We start from the raw sequence: 16,768 nt of genomic DNA, 5'->3' as shown, positions 1-16,768 counted from the left end.
CATTTGATGGTCTCAGCGTACCCAGACTTCTATCTTGTTGGCTGAAGGCTCCTGGAGTCAGTGTTCCAGGAGAAACCAGCAAAATCTTCAAGATATTTTCTTTTTTTTTTTAATTTTTGAGATGGAGTTTCACTTTTGTTGCCCAGGCTGGAATGCGATGGCACCATCTTGGCTCACTACAACCTCTGCCTCCCGGGTTCAAGCGATTCTCCTGCCTCAGCCTCCCAAGTAGTTGGGATTGCAGGCATGTACCACTATGCCCAGCTAATTTTGTATTTTTAGGAGAGATGGGGTTTCCCCATGTTGGTCAGACTGGTCTCGAACTCCTGACGTCAGGTGATACATCCTCCTCCGTCTCCCAAAGTGCTGGGATTACAGGCATGAGCTACCATGCCCAGCTGCTTCAAGGCATTTTCTAATCTAGCCTTGATATTTGGGCAGCTTCATTTCCAGTGTATTTTATTCCTAGATGCAGTTACATAGACCTTGCCAACTTCAAGGGGAATATTAACAGACCCCTCACCTAAGGCTTTAATAAAGCTGAGGCTTATCTTTCTAAGATGGCTTATTCACATGGCTCTTTGCAGGGGGCCTCAGTCCTTTATGGCTGTTGGTAAGAGGCCTCAGTTTCTTGCTACGTGGAACTCTCCCTCAGGCTTCTTGAGCATTCTCTCAACGTAGCGGCTGGTTTCTCCTAGAGCGATTTGATTCACAAGAAAGCAAAGAGGAAGCTGTAATGCCTTTTATGATGTGGTCTTAGAAGTCACACACCATCACTTCCACTTTATTTGTGGGAGTAAATCACTAAGACCAGCCCTTTGGTTATATTTTTCATTTAAACCACCTGTTCAGATTGGAACTTTCTTGAATTAAAAACAGCTACATAACTTTGAACTTTAAGATAACTGGCACATCTTTATATAAAAGTTTGCATTAGTAACAATACTCATTTTATGTTTTCATACTTAGTTCCTTCTTACTGTATCCTTTATAGACAGAAATAGGAATCTCATTTTGAGAGTGAGGAAATAGGAATAGAGAAAAGTTAAATAATTATTGAGGATTTCATAGTTAAGAGGTTTTAAGTTAAACCCTTTACTCGTGTTCTGTTTCCACCTTTTTTGACACTATGTAATAATAATCAATGGACTTTATTGTCCTTCATTTCATTCACAAGACCTTTGCATCTGGCTGTTTTCACAGACTTCAGCAGATTTTACCACGTCTCAAATCAAAAATTAATTCATGTAACATTAAAAGAAAGGAATGTATTCAAATGAGGTTATGAATGGGATTGAGTAATTTAGATATTTGGTCTGTTAGTCATGACTCAACCAGAGAAGCAGAAACTGTAGGAGATATATACATGTTAGGGGCTTCACTACGGGGAATGGGCTTTCACTTCTCTGGAGATTGGCTAAGCAAGTCTGAAATCTATAGGCAGTCAGTCAGGAAGAGAAGATCAGGAGCAGGAGGGAACTCTATGGACATGGCCTGAAGCTGTCATTCACAGATGGGAATCTCTCCCCAACCAACAGTTCTATTTTTATTTTATTACTTTATTTTTTAGGTTTTTGTTTACAGAAACCGGGTCTCACTATTTTGCCCAGGCTGGTTTTGAACTCCTGGGCTCAAGCAGTTCACCCGTTGCAGCCTCCCAAAGTGTTGGGATTAGGCGTGAGCCGCTGGGCCCGACCTCATCTCTTTCTTTCTTTCTGGAAAACCTCAGCCTCTTTAAAGCCTTCCCTGCAGTTCAGTCAGACGCACCAGGATTATCTAGGATAAGTTTCTTTACATAAAATCAGCTGAGTACTGGCTTTAATTATATCTGCAAAATACTTTCACAATACCATCCAGATTAGAGCTGTGGCCTATAATGTTTTGGCTGACACATAAAAACATTATAATCTGGACTTTTCATGTTTAATTTAGTGTATTGTGAAGAAATGCAAACATTTCAAGATTGTTAGGTAGGAAATAGGTTTTATATTGTGTGGCAGGTGCACTTATTATAGAGAAACATTACATATTATTCCATTTCCAATATAATATGTTACTGTTACTAAATCATGTGTGTTATTCTAATAATAGGTTTATGAACCTCAGTGCTACATCATCCCTTTTTAAGAATTAATTTATTCAGAGACAGAGCCTTGCTCTGTTGCTCAGGCTGAAGTGTGTGGCATGATCATATCTCACAGTAATCTTAAACTCCTGGGCTCAAGGTATCCTTCTGCCTCAGCCCCCTGACTAGCTAGACTACAGGCATGTGCCACCGTGCCAAGCTAATTAAAAACATTTTTCTTCTTCTTTTGTGTGTGTAGAGATGAGGTCTCGCTATGTTGTCCAGGTTGGTATTGAACTCTTTGCCTCAAACGGTCCTCTTACCTCAGCCTCCCAAAGTGCTAAGATTACAGGAATAAACCACCCTGTGTGGCTCTAGAATCTTTTTAGACTAGATTGGGCCAATACTTGCCTTGGATTTTATTTAAGAATCTGAAGTATATAAAGAAGGTGGATAGGGACATATTTTAAAAGTTTTATTCAACCCTTTCTGTAATATGTTTGCTTTTTCCTCCAAATCATATTATAGCTTAGAAAATCAAGGGCCCTATACATATTTTCTATTTTTCCCTAGAAACATTAAAAATAATTTTAAGGCTCTTTAAAATATGAAATATTTTAGATTTTTGTTCTTTTTAGCCTAAATATCCAAATTACATTGTATTTCTTTTGTAACTGAATTATTTGTCTTATAATTGAAAATAACATTTCAAATTTAATCTATGCCATTTTTTTGTTTTTGTTTTTTTGAGGCTGAGTCTCACTCTGTCACCCAGGCTGGAGTGTGGTGGCAGGGTCTCAGCTCACTGCAGCCTCTCTGCCTCCTGGGTTCAAATAATTCTTATGCTTCAGCCTCTCGAGTAGCTAGGATTACAGGCATTCGCAACCATGCCCAGCTAATTTTTGTATTTTTAGTAGGGGTGTGATTTCACCATGTTGGCCAGGCTGGTCTTGAACTCCTGACCTCAAGTGATCTACCCACCTTGGCCTCCCAAAGTGCTGGGATTACAGGTGTGAGCCGCTGTGCCTGGCCTCTGTGCCTGTTTTATTGAGCATTTACAGTCAAGTACTGCACAGCAATGGTAAATGACATTTTGGTCAACAACGATCTCATATGCAATGGTGGTTCCATAAAATTAAAATGGAGCTGAAAATTCCTGTTGCCTAATGACATCAGCCATTATAACGCATTATTCACCTTTTTGTGGTGATGCAGAGGTAAACCTTCTATGCAGTCAGTTGTGTAAGTTTGCCACATATAATTATGTTGGTAAATCTTGGTAAAGGTACTAAATGATTGTGTTACTTCCTTATATACTTACTATACTATATGTATTTTCTATACTATGTTATTTTCAAAGGTGTGCCTCCTATTGATAAAAGAAAAAAGTTAACTGTAAAATAGCCTCAGGCTGGTCCTTCAGGAGGGATTCCAGAAGGCATTGATACTATAGGAGATGATAGCTCCATGTTTTATGGCCCCCGAAGGCATGCCAGTGGGACAAGATGTGGAGATGGAAGAAAGTGATATTGATGTCCTGACCCTGTGTTGGGCTGGACTAATGTGTGTGGTTGTGTCTTAATATTAAACAAGAAAAATTTTAAAAAGTGAAAAAAAAAAAAACAAAAAAGAAAAGTCTAGGCATGGTGGCTCAGGCCTCTGATCCCAACACTTTGGAAGGTTGAGGCAAGTGAATCACTTGGGGCCAGGAGTTGGACACCAACCTGAGAAACATAGTGAAATCCTTTCTCTACAAAAATAAAAATAAAAAATGTCCTGAGTCTGATGGTGTATGCTTGTAAGGCCTAGTTACTTATGGTGCTGAGACAGGAGGCTGCTTTGAGCCAAAGCGTTCATGAGGTTACAGTGAGTTATGTAACTGTTGATCATGCTGTTACACTCCAGCCTAGGCAACACAGTGAGATTCTGTTTTTGTTTATTTGTTTGTTTTGAGACAGAGTCTCGCACTGTCGCCCAGGCAGTAGTGCTGTGGCGCCATCTCAGCTCACTGCAGTCTCCGTCTCCTGAGTTCAAGCAATTCTGCGCCACCACGCCCAGCTAAATTTTTTGTATTTTTAGGAGAGACGGGGTTTCACCATGTTGGCCAGGATGGTCTCGATCTCCTGACCTTGTTATCTGCCTGCCTCAGCCTCTCAAAGTGATGGGATTACAGGTGTGAGCCACCATGCCCAGCCAGTTTTTTTTTTTTTAAGTTTTGGTAACCTGTAGTTAACTTATTACTGAAGAAAGAAAAATATTTTTTACTAAATTTCCTGTAGCCTCAGTGTAGAGTGTTTATAAAGTCTACAGTAGTGTATAGTCATATCCTGGGCTTCACATTCACTCACCACTCAACAAACTGACTCACCCAGAGCAACTTCCAGTCCTGCAAACTCCATCCATGGGAAATGTCCTATGCAGAGGTACCATTTTTTAAATCTTTTGTACAATATTTTTACTGTACTCTTTCTATTTTTAGATACACAAATCCTTACTATTGTGTTCCAGTTGCTCATAGTATTCAGTACAGAAACGTGCTGTACAGGTATGCAGCCTACTAGTAGTAGGCTATACAATATAGCCTAGGTGTGCGGTAGGCTGTACCATCTAGGTTTGTGTAAGTGCACTCTGTGATGTGTGCACAAGATGGAGTTGTCTAATGACACATTTCATAGAACGTATTCTTCTTGTTAAGCAACTCATGCTTGTAGTTTTTTGAGCCACTCTATGTGCCTAACTTGATGCTGGTTATTGCACATCCAGCTATGAATCAACCCCTGTCTGCAAAAAGCTTACATTTTAATAGATAGTATCGATTATTAAAAAGATCACCACAGTTTTTTTGTCATGTTAGCCTACCGTTGAAATAAATTTTTTTGGGAGAGTGGAAAGTAAAGGAATATGTTGCAAGGGCAACTAAAATCTATATTTTAGGTAAAGAAATAACATTTTACTAAAATATTTTTAAACATATTTCTTGGAAAATAATTTTAGATCTTTCTTTTACTGTGAGCTGAATTGTTTTGTGCATTTTTAGACTCTAGAAACTTACTCTGATAAATAAAAGATTAGTACTGTCAGTGAAACTATAAACTTACTCTGTATTTAAGGATTTTTCCCCTTTATATTTGTCATTTAAGAACACACAAAGGGGAAAATACTTTTAAAAGACATAGCAAAAATGTTTCAAGTCCCTGTTGGGAGGAAAACTTTCTCTTCACCTTCTTTGTTTGAAATGGTTGGTTGGGAGCCTGTGAATTAATTGACAGTGGAAAGGAGAAAAACAATTTTTATTTTTACAGTTGCATGCAGAAGTCAGTTAGTGACTAATAACTCTTGAAGAGCAAGAAGTAAGGTTTATATACCAACTTAACAAAAAGGGGGATGGGATGGGAGGGCCTAGGGCTTCAGTGGGAAAGTATAGAAGGTTCTCTTGGGCATTTTGATACTAATTGACAGTCTTTATGCCACCGGAGTTCTCAGGAAACTCTTGTGGAAGGGGTTTAATTGCAGTTATGTTTTAGGGAGACTCTGCTTTATTCAGATAAGGTAATTCAGTTAGGATTTCTTTCTGCATCTTCTGTAGCTCAAATGTTTTCACTTTGAAATAACCTGTACCAGAACTGTAATCCCTTGAGCCCCAAATTATTTTCATTCTGTCAGCCTTTATAAGGAAAAAAAATCAAAAATTTTTGTTTAATTTGATGTAGGTAGTGTGTTGGCTGGCACAGTAATGTTGTGGTTCTTGCAGATGACAGGCTGTTTGGCTCCTCATGTAATAAAAATTAACACAAGCCAGGTGTGGTGATTCACTCCTGTAATCTCAACTTGGGAGGCCAAAGCAGGAGGATTGCTTCAGTCCAGGAGTTCAAGACTGACCTGGGCAACATAGCAAGACCCTGTCTGAACAAAAAGTAAAAAAGTTAGTCAGGTTTAGTGGCATGTTCCTGTAGTCCCAGCTACCCTGGAGGCTGAGTTGGGAGGATTGCTTGAGCCTGGGAGGTCGAGGCTGCAGTGAGCAGTGATAGTGCCACTGCATTCCAGCCTGGGCAACAGAGAGAAACCTCATCTCTAAATAAATAAATTACACACACACACACACACACACACACACACACACACTATCTCTCTCTCTCTCTCTCTCTCTCTCCCTCTCCCTCCTCCTTTCCCTCCACCCCTACTTCCTCCCCCCCCCAGCCTGGGCCACAGAGAGAAACCCCATGTCTAAATAAATAAATAAACACACCACAGACACACACACACACACACACACACACACACACACACACTCTCACACTCCTTCCCTCTCTCTCTCTCTCTCTCCCTCCCCAGCCTGAGCAACAGACAGAAACCCCATCTCTAAATAAATAAACACAAACACACATGCACGCACACACACACACACACTCCAGCTTGGGCAACAGAGAGAAACCCATCTCTAAATAAACAAACACACACACACACACACACACACACACACACACACGGCCAAGCAGTTTTCCCAGACAAGGCTTTTATTTTAGGGCTTGTGGTCAAGCACATAGGAGGCAGAGGCACAAGGACTCTCGGTAGACTCCCTGAAAAAGCAAGTAGGTTTTTGGTTTTGTTTTTAGGCAAAGGGCAGGAATTGATATCTGGGGTAAAGTCTGCCGGCTGGGCTAGGCAGCACACGTGGCAGGTAGGGTATGCAGTGTATTTGGTGGCTATAGTTACCTTAAGTAATGGGTCACTTGGTGATCTGGCTGGTGGCAACAGGCTGCAAATCCATTTTCCAGCTTTTGTTCCTCAGGAGAGATACTCCACAACCGTGGTTTGATATTTAGATTTTCTTAAGTCTATTTCCCAGAATTCTTTAAGTTTTAAAAGGCATGGTTAAACATTATGAGAGCACAGAAGAATGGCCATTCTCTCGGTATGACTAAAGCCCCAGGGTTAGTGGGTATATTGACAGCAAGGTGATGGTGTGGGTTTTGTGATCAGTTGGGCAAGAGAAGAGAAAAGAAAAAATACGTGAAGGGGGAGCCATATCCCATTCCTATTTATATCATAGTGATTCTATTTACACAGGGTAAAGTTGATAGTAAAAGACTTGCTTTAAGATAATAAAAATCATAATACACATCATATTTTTCATCCCCATTTTGATATACATACATCTGTGTGATTGAGATCCTTGGGTGCTGATGCATATTTAAATGAGAGGCTGAGGCATGAGGAACACTTGAGCCCAGGAGTTTAAGACCAGACTGGGCAACACAGGGATACCTGTCTCTTCAAACAGACAAACAAACAAAAAACATTAAGAGAGACTCTGCACTATAGGTATAGGGACTACTGCAATGCAGTTTTGCAGTAAGAGAGAAATTGGGCTTGTTAAACATAAGCTTATCACATTAAAACTTGAAATAGTTTATTTTCAGCGGACAGCAATTCATGAATCAGGCAGCAGCAAAATGAAAGTGTTTCAGGGCTCCAGTGAGTGGGTGCAATGGGAACATTTTATAAAGCGTTTGTGGGCAAAGAAAATACTTGATTGGTTAATGTGAATAGTCCCTGGTTAGAGGATAGTTGGTTGTTTCTGATAGGTTAAACTTGTTTCATTTTACTGTTTCCATTGAGTTGGATTTTACTTATGTTGGGACCTAAGTGGAGGCAGATGGAAAATTACAAAGAAGAATCATCAAGGGTAAGGAGGCATTCTAGTTAAACCACCTAACAGGGTACAATTTCTTGCCTGAGGGCTGGCCAGGGTGACCAGATACCATCTGGGGGTTGATGGCAGGGATAAGGGATTTGATCAGATATCAGGGATGAGCAGATATCCAGAGTAGGGGATTCTCGCTACAACTGACAGCAGAATTTTTGTTCAAATTGGGCTCTCAAGAATATGTCCAAGGACAGGGCCCAGTAAGGCTCAGAGGAGCCCAGTGAGAATTTGTTAAGGAACAATCTTTTCAGTGCTCTGGACAGTGTTTGTATTTCAATTTCTAAATAGTAATTGAATTTTTAAGATGAGAAGTTTATTGCTGCATTATCTTCATCCATTCTCTTAATTTTTCAAGCCCCTTTTATAACATACTTTCTTTTGGAAACATAGATTTTCTTCTTTTTCCCTTACCCTGGTAATACCAAGACATTTTTGTAGGGCTTCAAACTACTCTGATTTTGGACTTTCTGGTTTGTGTATTTTAATTACGAGCTGATATTAATTATTGATTTCTTAGAAGACTGATAGCTAATTCCATGCTTCATAAGTGGATTGAAAGGTCAAAGCAACTTTTTCCTGTCATCATTTGAAATCAGTTTAATCTCTCTGTTTTATTTTTGAAGCAATTTGAAAGACAGTGTTAACAAGCTCTTCTATCAATTGATGTTGCTTATCATAATCATTAAGTCCTTTGTTTGGACTTACAGGTGAGGATCCAGAAGAAAGGCGGGGACAGGTTCTAATCCTTTTAGTGGAGCAGGCACTTCGCTTCCATGACTACAAAGCAGCCAATATGCATTGTCAGGAGCTGATGGCCACAGGTGAGCAGCTTATTTAACACTTTGCTCATGTCCTGTTTCTGTGATGAATAATGGAAAAGGTCTGTTATGAAATCGATTGACCTGATTGGTGGGCCAGCCATGCTGAGGCTTGAGATACATTTTATGAGCACTGCTAAGTATATGTGCTGTGCACTTATATGTTAATATAAACATTTTAATGGATTGAGACTTATTCTATTTGAGATTTTGGTTGCTTTCTAGTTCCTACTGAAAACATGCTTATCATTTAAAAATAATTTTATGTAAAATATTTTAATGCCATTTCCTATGTTATCTAAGAGAAAATCTAAATTTTTAGATTGTTTATAGTTTGTGTCTAGATAGTCAATATTTCCATTCTTTAACTTTTTTTTTTTTTGAGATGGAGTTTCGCTCGTTACCCAGGCTGGAGTGCAATGGCATGATCTTGGCTCACCACAACCTCCACCTCCTGGGTTCAGGCAATTCTCCTGCCTCAGCCTCCTGAATAGCTGGGATTTACATGCACACGCCACCATGCCCAGCTAATTTTTAGTATTAGTAGAGACGGGGTTTCACCATGTTGACCAGGATGGTCTCGATCTCTTGACCTCGTGATTCACCCGCCTCGGCCTCCCAAAGTGCTGGGATTACAGGCTTGAGCCACCGCGCCTGGCCCAACTTTTTTTTAAAGATAGTGTATTAGTTCATTCTCATACTGCTATAAAGAAATATCTGAGGCTGGGTAGTTTATAAAGGAAAGAGGTTTAATTGGCTCTTGGTTCTGCAGGCTATACAGGAAGCATGGCAGCATCTGCCTCCCGGAAGGCTTCAGGGAGCTTTCACTCATGGTGGTGGTGGGGGCGGGCTACACACTTTTAAACAACCAGATCTTACAAGAACTCACTGTCACAACAACAGCACCAAGTGGATATGGTGTTAAATCATGAGAAATTGCCTCCATTATCTACTCACTTCCCATCAGACCCATCTCCAGCATCGGGGATTACCTTTCACGTGAGGTTTGGATGGGGACACAGATCCAAACCCTATCAGATAGCATAGTGCTTTTCAAACTAATGCTGAGAAATTGGGAAGTGTTTTGCACCTCCAAAATTCTTCATATTGAAATTCAGATTCAAGTCTCTGCAGGATAATCAGATTTCATTGTAGAATAATTCCTCATTTAAAGAACACATTCTTCAGTGTGATAGGCTTTGTTTTGTTTTGTTTTTAATCATGGGCTCTGTACTAAATTGTCAACTTTCCATGGCTGTGCTTGAATATGTGAAGGCCCAAACACATCTTTCTACCCACTATCAGTGCATTAATAGGGAGTGGTTAAAACACAGGGCTTCACTTCATGATGACTCATGGAGCTCTGCACTAATGATTTGTGCAACTTTTGCATGTGTACTGTTAAAGGAAACATTATTCTGACATTTGTTAACAACAGCAAGGACTATTGTGATGGGTATGAAAGCCATTGCAATAGGCGAGAGAGATTGGACTCAACTCTGCATACAACACAGACAGCCGAGCATTTGTAGCCAACAGGCTAACTGAAGGGTCAGTGGATGGAAAATCACTTAAGAGGAGACATCAAGGGCAGGGGGATCGTTGCTAAAATGATTTAGTAGGAACTTGCTGAAGGCTGGCCAGGATGCTCAGATATCACGGCTGAGGGATGAGTAATTTGATCAGCTCTTGAGAGTTTGAGGATTCTGGCTAAACTGACTTAGCAGGATTCCTGCTAAAACTGGAGGATGCAGGTCTAGCAAGGCTGGGAGCCAACGTTGAGGCCTAGCTGAGAAGAGGGCTCAGGGTAGTCAGATTTAAGTTTGGTCACAGAGAGGATCTTTGGCTTTATTTCCATGAAAACATTTAAAACTGTAGACAGATATTCAATATTTTACAACCTCAGCATTAGCAAATTGTTTTCATAAACAAGCTGTGTTCCGTAATATTAACCAAGTGATTTTGCAACATTAAATTTGGAATAACTGTGGCGCTCTGTTAAAATGTACTGATCTAAATTGTTTATATGAAGAGCTTTATAATAATTTTATACTGGTAAAAGTAATATCTGAATTAATTTTTACTTCACATATTTAGAAAAAAACTATTTTGGACTACAAGTTTTGTACTTAGACAAATAGGCCTACTTTTAGGCTGGAATGCCTTCAAATAAGAATAAAAATGTATTTTAAGAATTCAGAGTATAATGTATAGGAAAAAGATCCCTGCTGGGAGTTTAGGGCTCATTCAGTCACTGTCCTTAGATGTCTGTCTTCACCTATACAGTGAGTGATTCTGTGTGGGGTTCTATCATAATGTCTCTTTTTCTGCACTTCACAGTTTACATGTGCTTTCGAATACAAATGTTACTTAATTCCTTCAACAACCCAAGTGGAAGGTGTTATTATTGTCCTTTTGTAGTAGGAAAAGTATTGTGATACTTTTGGTGCTTTCTTAAGCTCTCTCACAAATGCTAAGTAGCAGGGTTGGACCAGGCTCTCAAGTCTTATGAATTCAGATGGCCGCCTTTTTACAGAACATCAAATCTCAGTAGATTATTTGCATTTATTGTCAGTTAATCTAAAATTTAACGGAGTTTGTCAGAAACATTTGGCTGGAGTAGCATTGAGCTTTCTGGATAATAAACCACCCTAATCTTTGTTTTCTAGCTTAGATTCTTTTGTGTTTCTAATGTGTCACTAATGACTGTGATATTGCTTTGGTACCCCAAGACCTAAACAGGAAGCCATTGCATTTGTCATCTTACAATGAATAGTCTTCTTTTGGGAATCATTTTTTTTTCCATTGCCAATTTTGCAGGTTATCCTAAAAGTTGGGATGTTTGTAGCCAGTTAGGACAATCAGACGGTTACCAGGACTTGGCCACGCGTCAGGAGCTCATGGCTTTTGCTTTGACACATTGCCCTCCTAGCAGTATTGAACTTCTTTTGGCAGCTAGCAGCTCTCTGCAGACAGAAGTAAGTGCTCTCAGTAAAGGAAATCCTAACCTGTATGAAGTGCATGTTGTTGGGTGTGTGTATCTGAGATGTGTGGTCATTTTTTGAAAATTGTATGAGAATTTTCATTTATGGAAGAAAACTAGATCACTTATGGAAAAGGGTCATGGAAATATTAGGATATAACATAATGTTGCTGGCTTTGTAACAGTAAGGAAGAAAGAATACAAGGCAGCCTTGGGAAAAATAGAAAGTAATATTAGGAAATAAATTGTTGGAAATAATGGGGAAAGTTAGTGTTGTGAATTAAAAATATGCTAAATGGTCATTGTAAAATATATCTGAAATCATATGGGTTAAAGCTAGTGGAGCAACCATTTCCTTAAAGATCCTCTGGAAATTGGGAATTGGGGTAGGCTTTGGTTGGGGGGATGCTAAATTTCCTAAAATTCATAGGATAGATCTGCATAGGAGAGGATAGTGCCCCTGTGGAGAAACACTGTTAAAAGTATGAGCAGATTCTAGAATTCACATTTTCATCCCATAGTCATTCTCTTACAGTTGGTAGCAGTCAGGCAGACAACAAAACAGGAGAGGGCCCCCACACCCCACCAGGAAAGTCAGGCGACCATCAGATGGGTCAGGCAGTTGTCACACTGCCTCTCTAAAATAATAATTGGTTGCAGCCAGCACCAAGGAAAGACAGTTTCCCTATAGATAGAAAAAAACCCTGAAACTGGTGATCAGCAGCTTCCAGATAAGATCTCAGGAGTTAGCCAGTGAGTTCAAGCATGTTCACTAACAGCCAAAATGGTGCAGTGTAACTGGCATGTGACCTTTGAGGGCATTCCACTGGAGAAGGGAAGAGCGCCAGGTGAGCGTGCGTACAACTCCAGTAAACACACTGTGCATGTTCCCCTCCCAAGCGCCAGCAGGCCATTGCACGTGTGGACAACCCACCCCAAGGGAAGAATCAGGAGACAAGGGACACAAGAACCCAGAAGTATGCCAACATATAAAACTCTTAAGTCATAGGTCAAACCCCGCACTTGTCCTTCAAATCCCTCACTTGGGCCTCTTCCAGGTGTATCTTCCGTCCTTTCATTCCTGCTCTAAAGCTTTCCAGTAAACTTTCACTCTTGCTCTAAAACTCACCTTGGTTTCTTTTTCTGCCTTATGCTCCTCAGTCCAATTTTTTCTCCCGAAGAGGTAAGAATTGAAATTGCTCCAGACCCGAACATATACACTGCCTGTAACAATTCATTACATTGTACATCAGTTTTTTTCATATTTGATCCCCACTTCTGAAACTGTTGCATCCTTTTGAACCTGTTTGTGAAGTCCTGAAGTAAGCCTGTTACCAAAACTAATCATTATGAAATAGTAATTTTGTCCTTAAAAGTACTTTAAAATTTTAAGCTTATATTGTGATGAAAAGCAAATTTAAAAACATAACTCCTTTACAACATAGCCTATTCTTGTTTTAGATTCTTTATCAAAGAGTGAATTTCCAGATCCATCATGAAGGAGGGGAAAATATCAGTGCTTCATCATTAACTAATAAAGCAGTACAAGAGGTAAGTTAAAATGAGGGAGAGGAATTTGAAAGGTGGCTGAGCGTGGAATAAAATGAGATTACCTAACCTTGTGGATGAGAGGGCTTTTGTGTATGTGTGTGCAGACCACTTTTCTTTTGAGTTTTTGTTTGTATGTGTGAAATATAACATTCATATAGAAAAGTATACAAAAAAATGTCCAGCTCAGTAAATTATTATAAAGAAAACACCCATGAAACTACAGTTAAAGAAACAGTACCTAACCACCTTCCAAACCCTCTTCTTATTTAACTTCTTTTTTTCTTTTCTTTTTTTGAGATGAAGTCTCATTCTTTTGCCAGGCTGGAGTGCAGTGGCATAATCTTGGCTCACTGCAACCTCCGCCTCCTGGGTTCAAGTGATTCTCCTGTCTCAGCCTCCCAAGGAGCTGGGATTACAAGTGAGCACCACCACACCTGGCTAATTTTTTGAATTTTTAGTAGAGATGTGGTCTCACCACATTGGCCAGGCTGGTCTTGAACTCTTGAACTTTAGTGATCTGCCCTCCTCAGTCTTCCAAAGTGCGTGGATTACAGGTGTGAGCCACTGTGCCCTGCCTTCTGTATTTCGTTTCTAACCTTTCTCTCCCCTTCCAGAAATCACCATTGTCCTGACTAATCTTCATAACCAGATCTTTGTGATTTTTGTTCTTGTTTTAAATAGTTTTGATGCATACCATATATACCCCCAATATGATAGTTTAGTTTTGCCTGTTTTTGTATTTTATAGAAATAGTTATACTTAATGTTATGTTTGTGAGATCCATTCATGCTGTGTATATGTAGTTTATTCATTTTTATGGCCATGTAGAAATTAATTTTGGTATTCATAGTACAGTTTTTTCATATGAACATTGACATTGGTTTCCTTTCAACTTGGCTGACTAAAAATAATGTGACTGTCATCGTTTGTACATATCTGAAGTGTACATGGACAAACAGTTCTCTCAGGCATATATCTAGCACTGGAAATGTAGGTTGTGAGATATGTATGTAATTCAACCTAAATAGATAAGGCCGATGTTTTTCTAAAGTTGTTTTGCCAGTTAGACTTTGAGCAGTAGTGTACGGGATTGCAGGTTACTCCAATCCAGGACCTCGCTCTTGTTGGTTTCCTAAATTTTGCCTGGTATCCTAAGTGTTTAATGATATCTAATTAATTGATTTATATTTTTCTGATTACTAATGAGATGGAGATAGTGCAGGAGAGATCTTCTTTTGTAAAGTACTTGTTCAATTCTCTTCTCATTTTCTGTTGGAGTTTTGTTCTCTTCCTTTTCCTCATTGAGATTCTTGTGAATAAAATTGTCTGAACCAGGTAAGTATATATGTGTTTCAGGATCTTCCATCCTGGGAGAGAAAAAAGGGAGAGTATCCCCCGACACCTGTCTTCTTTTGGTCAGTGTTTGCCCCAGGGAATTTAACTTTTCATGACTGTTTCCAGAAACATAGAATTAGCATTTTTTAGATCAGAGATAGTAGACCAGTTTCTGACATCCCAGCTAGGTAAATTAAGACATGATAAATCTCTGTATAGATTGTTTTTTCATGAGATTCCATCAAATGATAAGCTTCACTTTCACAGTGTAAAATGTCATTTGTTTTTCTTGTAACTATTTTGGAAGACACCTATTGTGGTAAGTGAGCTACACTAACCTTTATTTTTTTTTTTAATTTGCTGTATCCGTCTTGACAAAGTCATTAATTTGTGTACTATACCGTTACTTTTAGAACTCTGGTACAAAGCTCAGTGCTGGAGTCTATTGATGGAATTAGGGCAAAGATACTTAGCTCTTGTCCAGAGTAGAGCATATACAACTACCCCATTTTCACCACTCTTTTTTTAATATCAAAATTTAATTTGGTGAACATGGATCTCATATGCATGTGTGTTCCCAGTTCAATGCTAAGTAATCTGATTATGTCAAAGAAGTTTATAATGTTACTTTTTGCCCCTATGGCATTTTTGCCTATTCTTCCTGCAGTGGTGACTCTAGGACAGCACTGCCACAGAACTTTCTTCAGTGAAGGAAATGTGCATACCTGCACTGTTCATTATTGTAGCCACTAGTCACACAGAGCTTTTGGGCGCTTGAAATATCGCTAGTGCACTTAAGGAATCAAATTTTAAATTTTATTTATTTATTTATTTATTTATCTTATTTTATTTTTGAGATGGGGTTTCACTCTGTTGGCCAGGCTGGTCTTGAACTCCTGGCCTTAAGTGATCCACCTGCTTCAGCCTCCCAAAATGCTGGGAATACAGGTGCGATCTACTGCATCTGGCCTTAAATTTTATTTAATTTTAATTAATTTAAATTTATATACGCACAGGAGGCTACTGGCTACCAGATTGGACATCAGAGCTCTAGAAGATGCAACATTCAGTGGAGGATGGCATTCAGCCACCGGCACTGCAGACAGGGGACTTCTTTTCTTGATGCACTCACTCCCTTCAGGTGGCAGCCATAGCATTTTCTAGGGTCCTACCTAGAGTGATGCGGATTGTCCTTTGGCATGTTTTGACTTACAGTTGTACTGATTAGCAACTATTGTTTTCCCCCATTGGATGTGAAAACACATTAAATTTCTATGCTGTTCTCTCTCCATGGGATTCAGAATAGTTCTTATACTAGCCAGTGGTCACTAAATATTCTATGTATTAGGAGGAGTTGTCTTTCAAGGTCTAATTGAAGACCTACCTTTTATGAGATCTTTATCCCAAGTGTTGTTCCTTTTGAACCTTTATTCTCTGCACACCTTGTCCAGTCACATCTCCTACTCTGCCTGCCTCCAGCATCATCCCTTTTCATGCCTTTCAAACATCTGCTATGTTCCAGTGGTGGGGAACATACCACCATTCTCTGTGCAGGCTCTTTGGCGCCTTTGGTGTTACTTAGTAGAGTTTTCTCTGTCTGGAGTCCATTTCTTATCTTGTGCTCTTGTGCTTGTCTTGTGCTTTTATCCCTTCCATCTGAAGTATTTTCTTTGAGGAGTTTTCCTTGAGTCCTCTAATTGCCCCCTTCTTTATATTCCCTAAGTGTTCTATCACTGTTCTCTTTTAGCACTCTGCGGTGTGATTTGGTGTTGTAGTCACTGGAGGTATATCGCCTATCTTTGTGCTCTCTTATTGTGCTTCTCAGTTAGTGAATGCCTAGTTAATGCTTCATAAAGCTTAGTTGGAAACACCAACTGCATAATGATCAGTCTGTGTTAAAAATAAATTAGGAAGTGGATATTTTTTTCCCTAAAATGAATCAGGAAGTGGATTTTTAGTCATCATGTGGTGATTACTGATGTGCTGTGATGTTGTGGCCATTGTGAGGGGTATATGATTTTTCTGTTCAGCATGGAATTGCAATGTGTTTGCTAAGCTCAGCTTCATGAATTATTTGGAACCCTCTTGTTCTTCCCCAAATCTGTGAAAAGCCTTTTGTGACTTTTGGGCCTTCTATTTTCTGCTTCGATAGTGAATTAGAAAGTGTCAGCCTGGCCTCTTGGTAGCTTCTTTGGAGTGGGCCATGCTGTGTTACTGCAGGTGGGCACATATTACTCTATTAAATCCCATCGATAAATGAAGGAGACCATTGGTAGTCCTCTACCAGTTCCACTTAGCAAGGAACAGGA

The 16,768-nt window shown here is 39.5% G+C and overlaps 1 protein-coding gene across 2 annotated transcripts in view; it reads left to right on the top strand.

Annotated features, from left to right (window-relative positions):
• NBAS (NBAS subunit of NRZ tethering complex) overlaps positions 1 to 16,768 on the top strand; it is a 372,519-nt gene that overhangs the window by 188,505 nt on the left and 167,246 nt on the right. For both annotated transcript variants that reach the window (XM_064363868.1, XM_064363867.1), the window contains 3 exons: positions 8,480 to 8,593; positions 11,411 to 11,568; positions 13,035 to 13,124. In XM_064363868.1, coding sequence (XP_064219938.1) covers positions 8,480 to 8,593; positions 11,411 to 11,568; positions 13,035 to 13,124 — 362 coding nt within the window. The remainder of the gene's footprint in view (positions 1 to 8,479; positions 8,594 to 11,410; positions 11,569 to 13,034; positions 13,125 to 16,768) is intronic.

Source organism: Aotus nancymaae, unplaced genomic scaffold, assembly GCF_030222135.1.
Source record: "Aotus nancymaae isolate 86718 unplaced genomic scaffold, 86718_ANA_hifiasm-v0.15.2.pri h1tg000057l, whole genome shotgun sequence".
Lineage (NCBI taxonomy): Eukaryota > Metazoa > Chordata > Mammalia > Primates > Aotidae > Aotus > Aotus nancymaae.
This window is presented reverse-complemented; position numbering and strand designations above follow the sequence as displayed.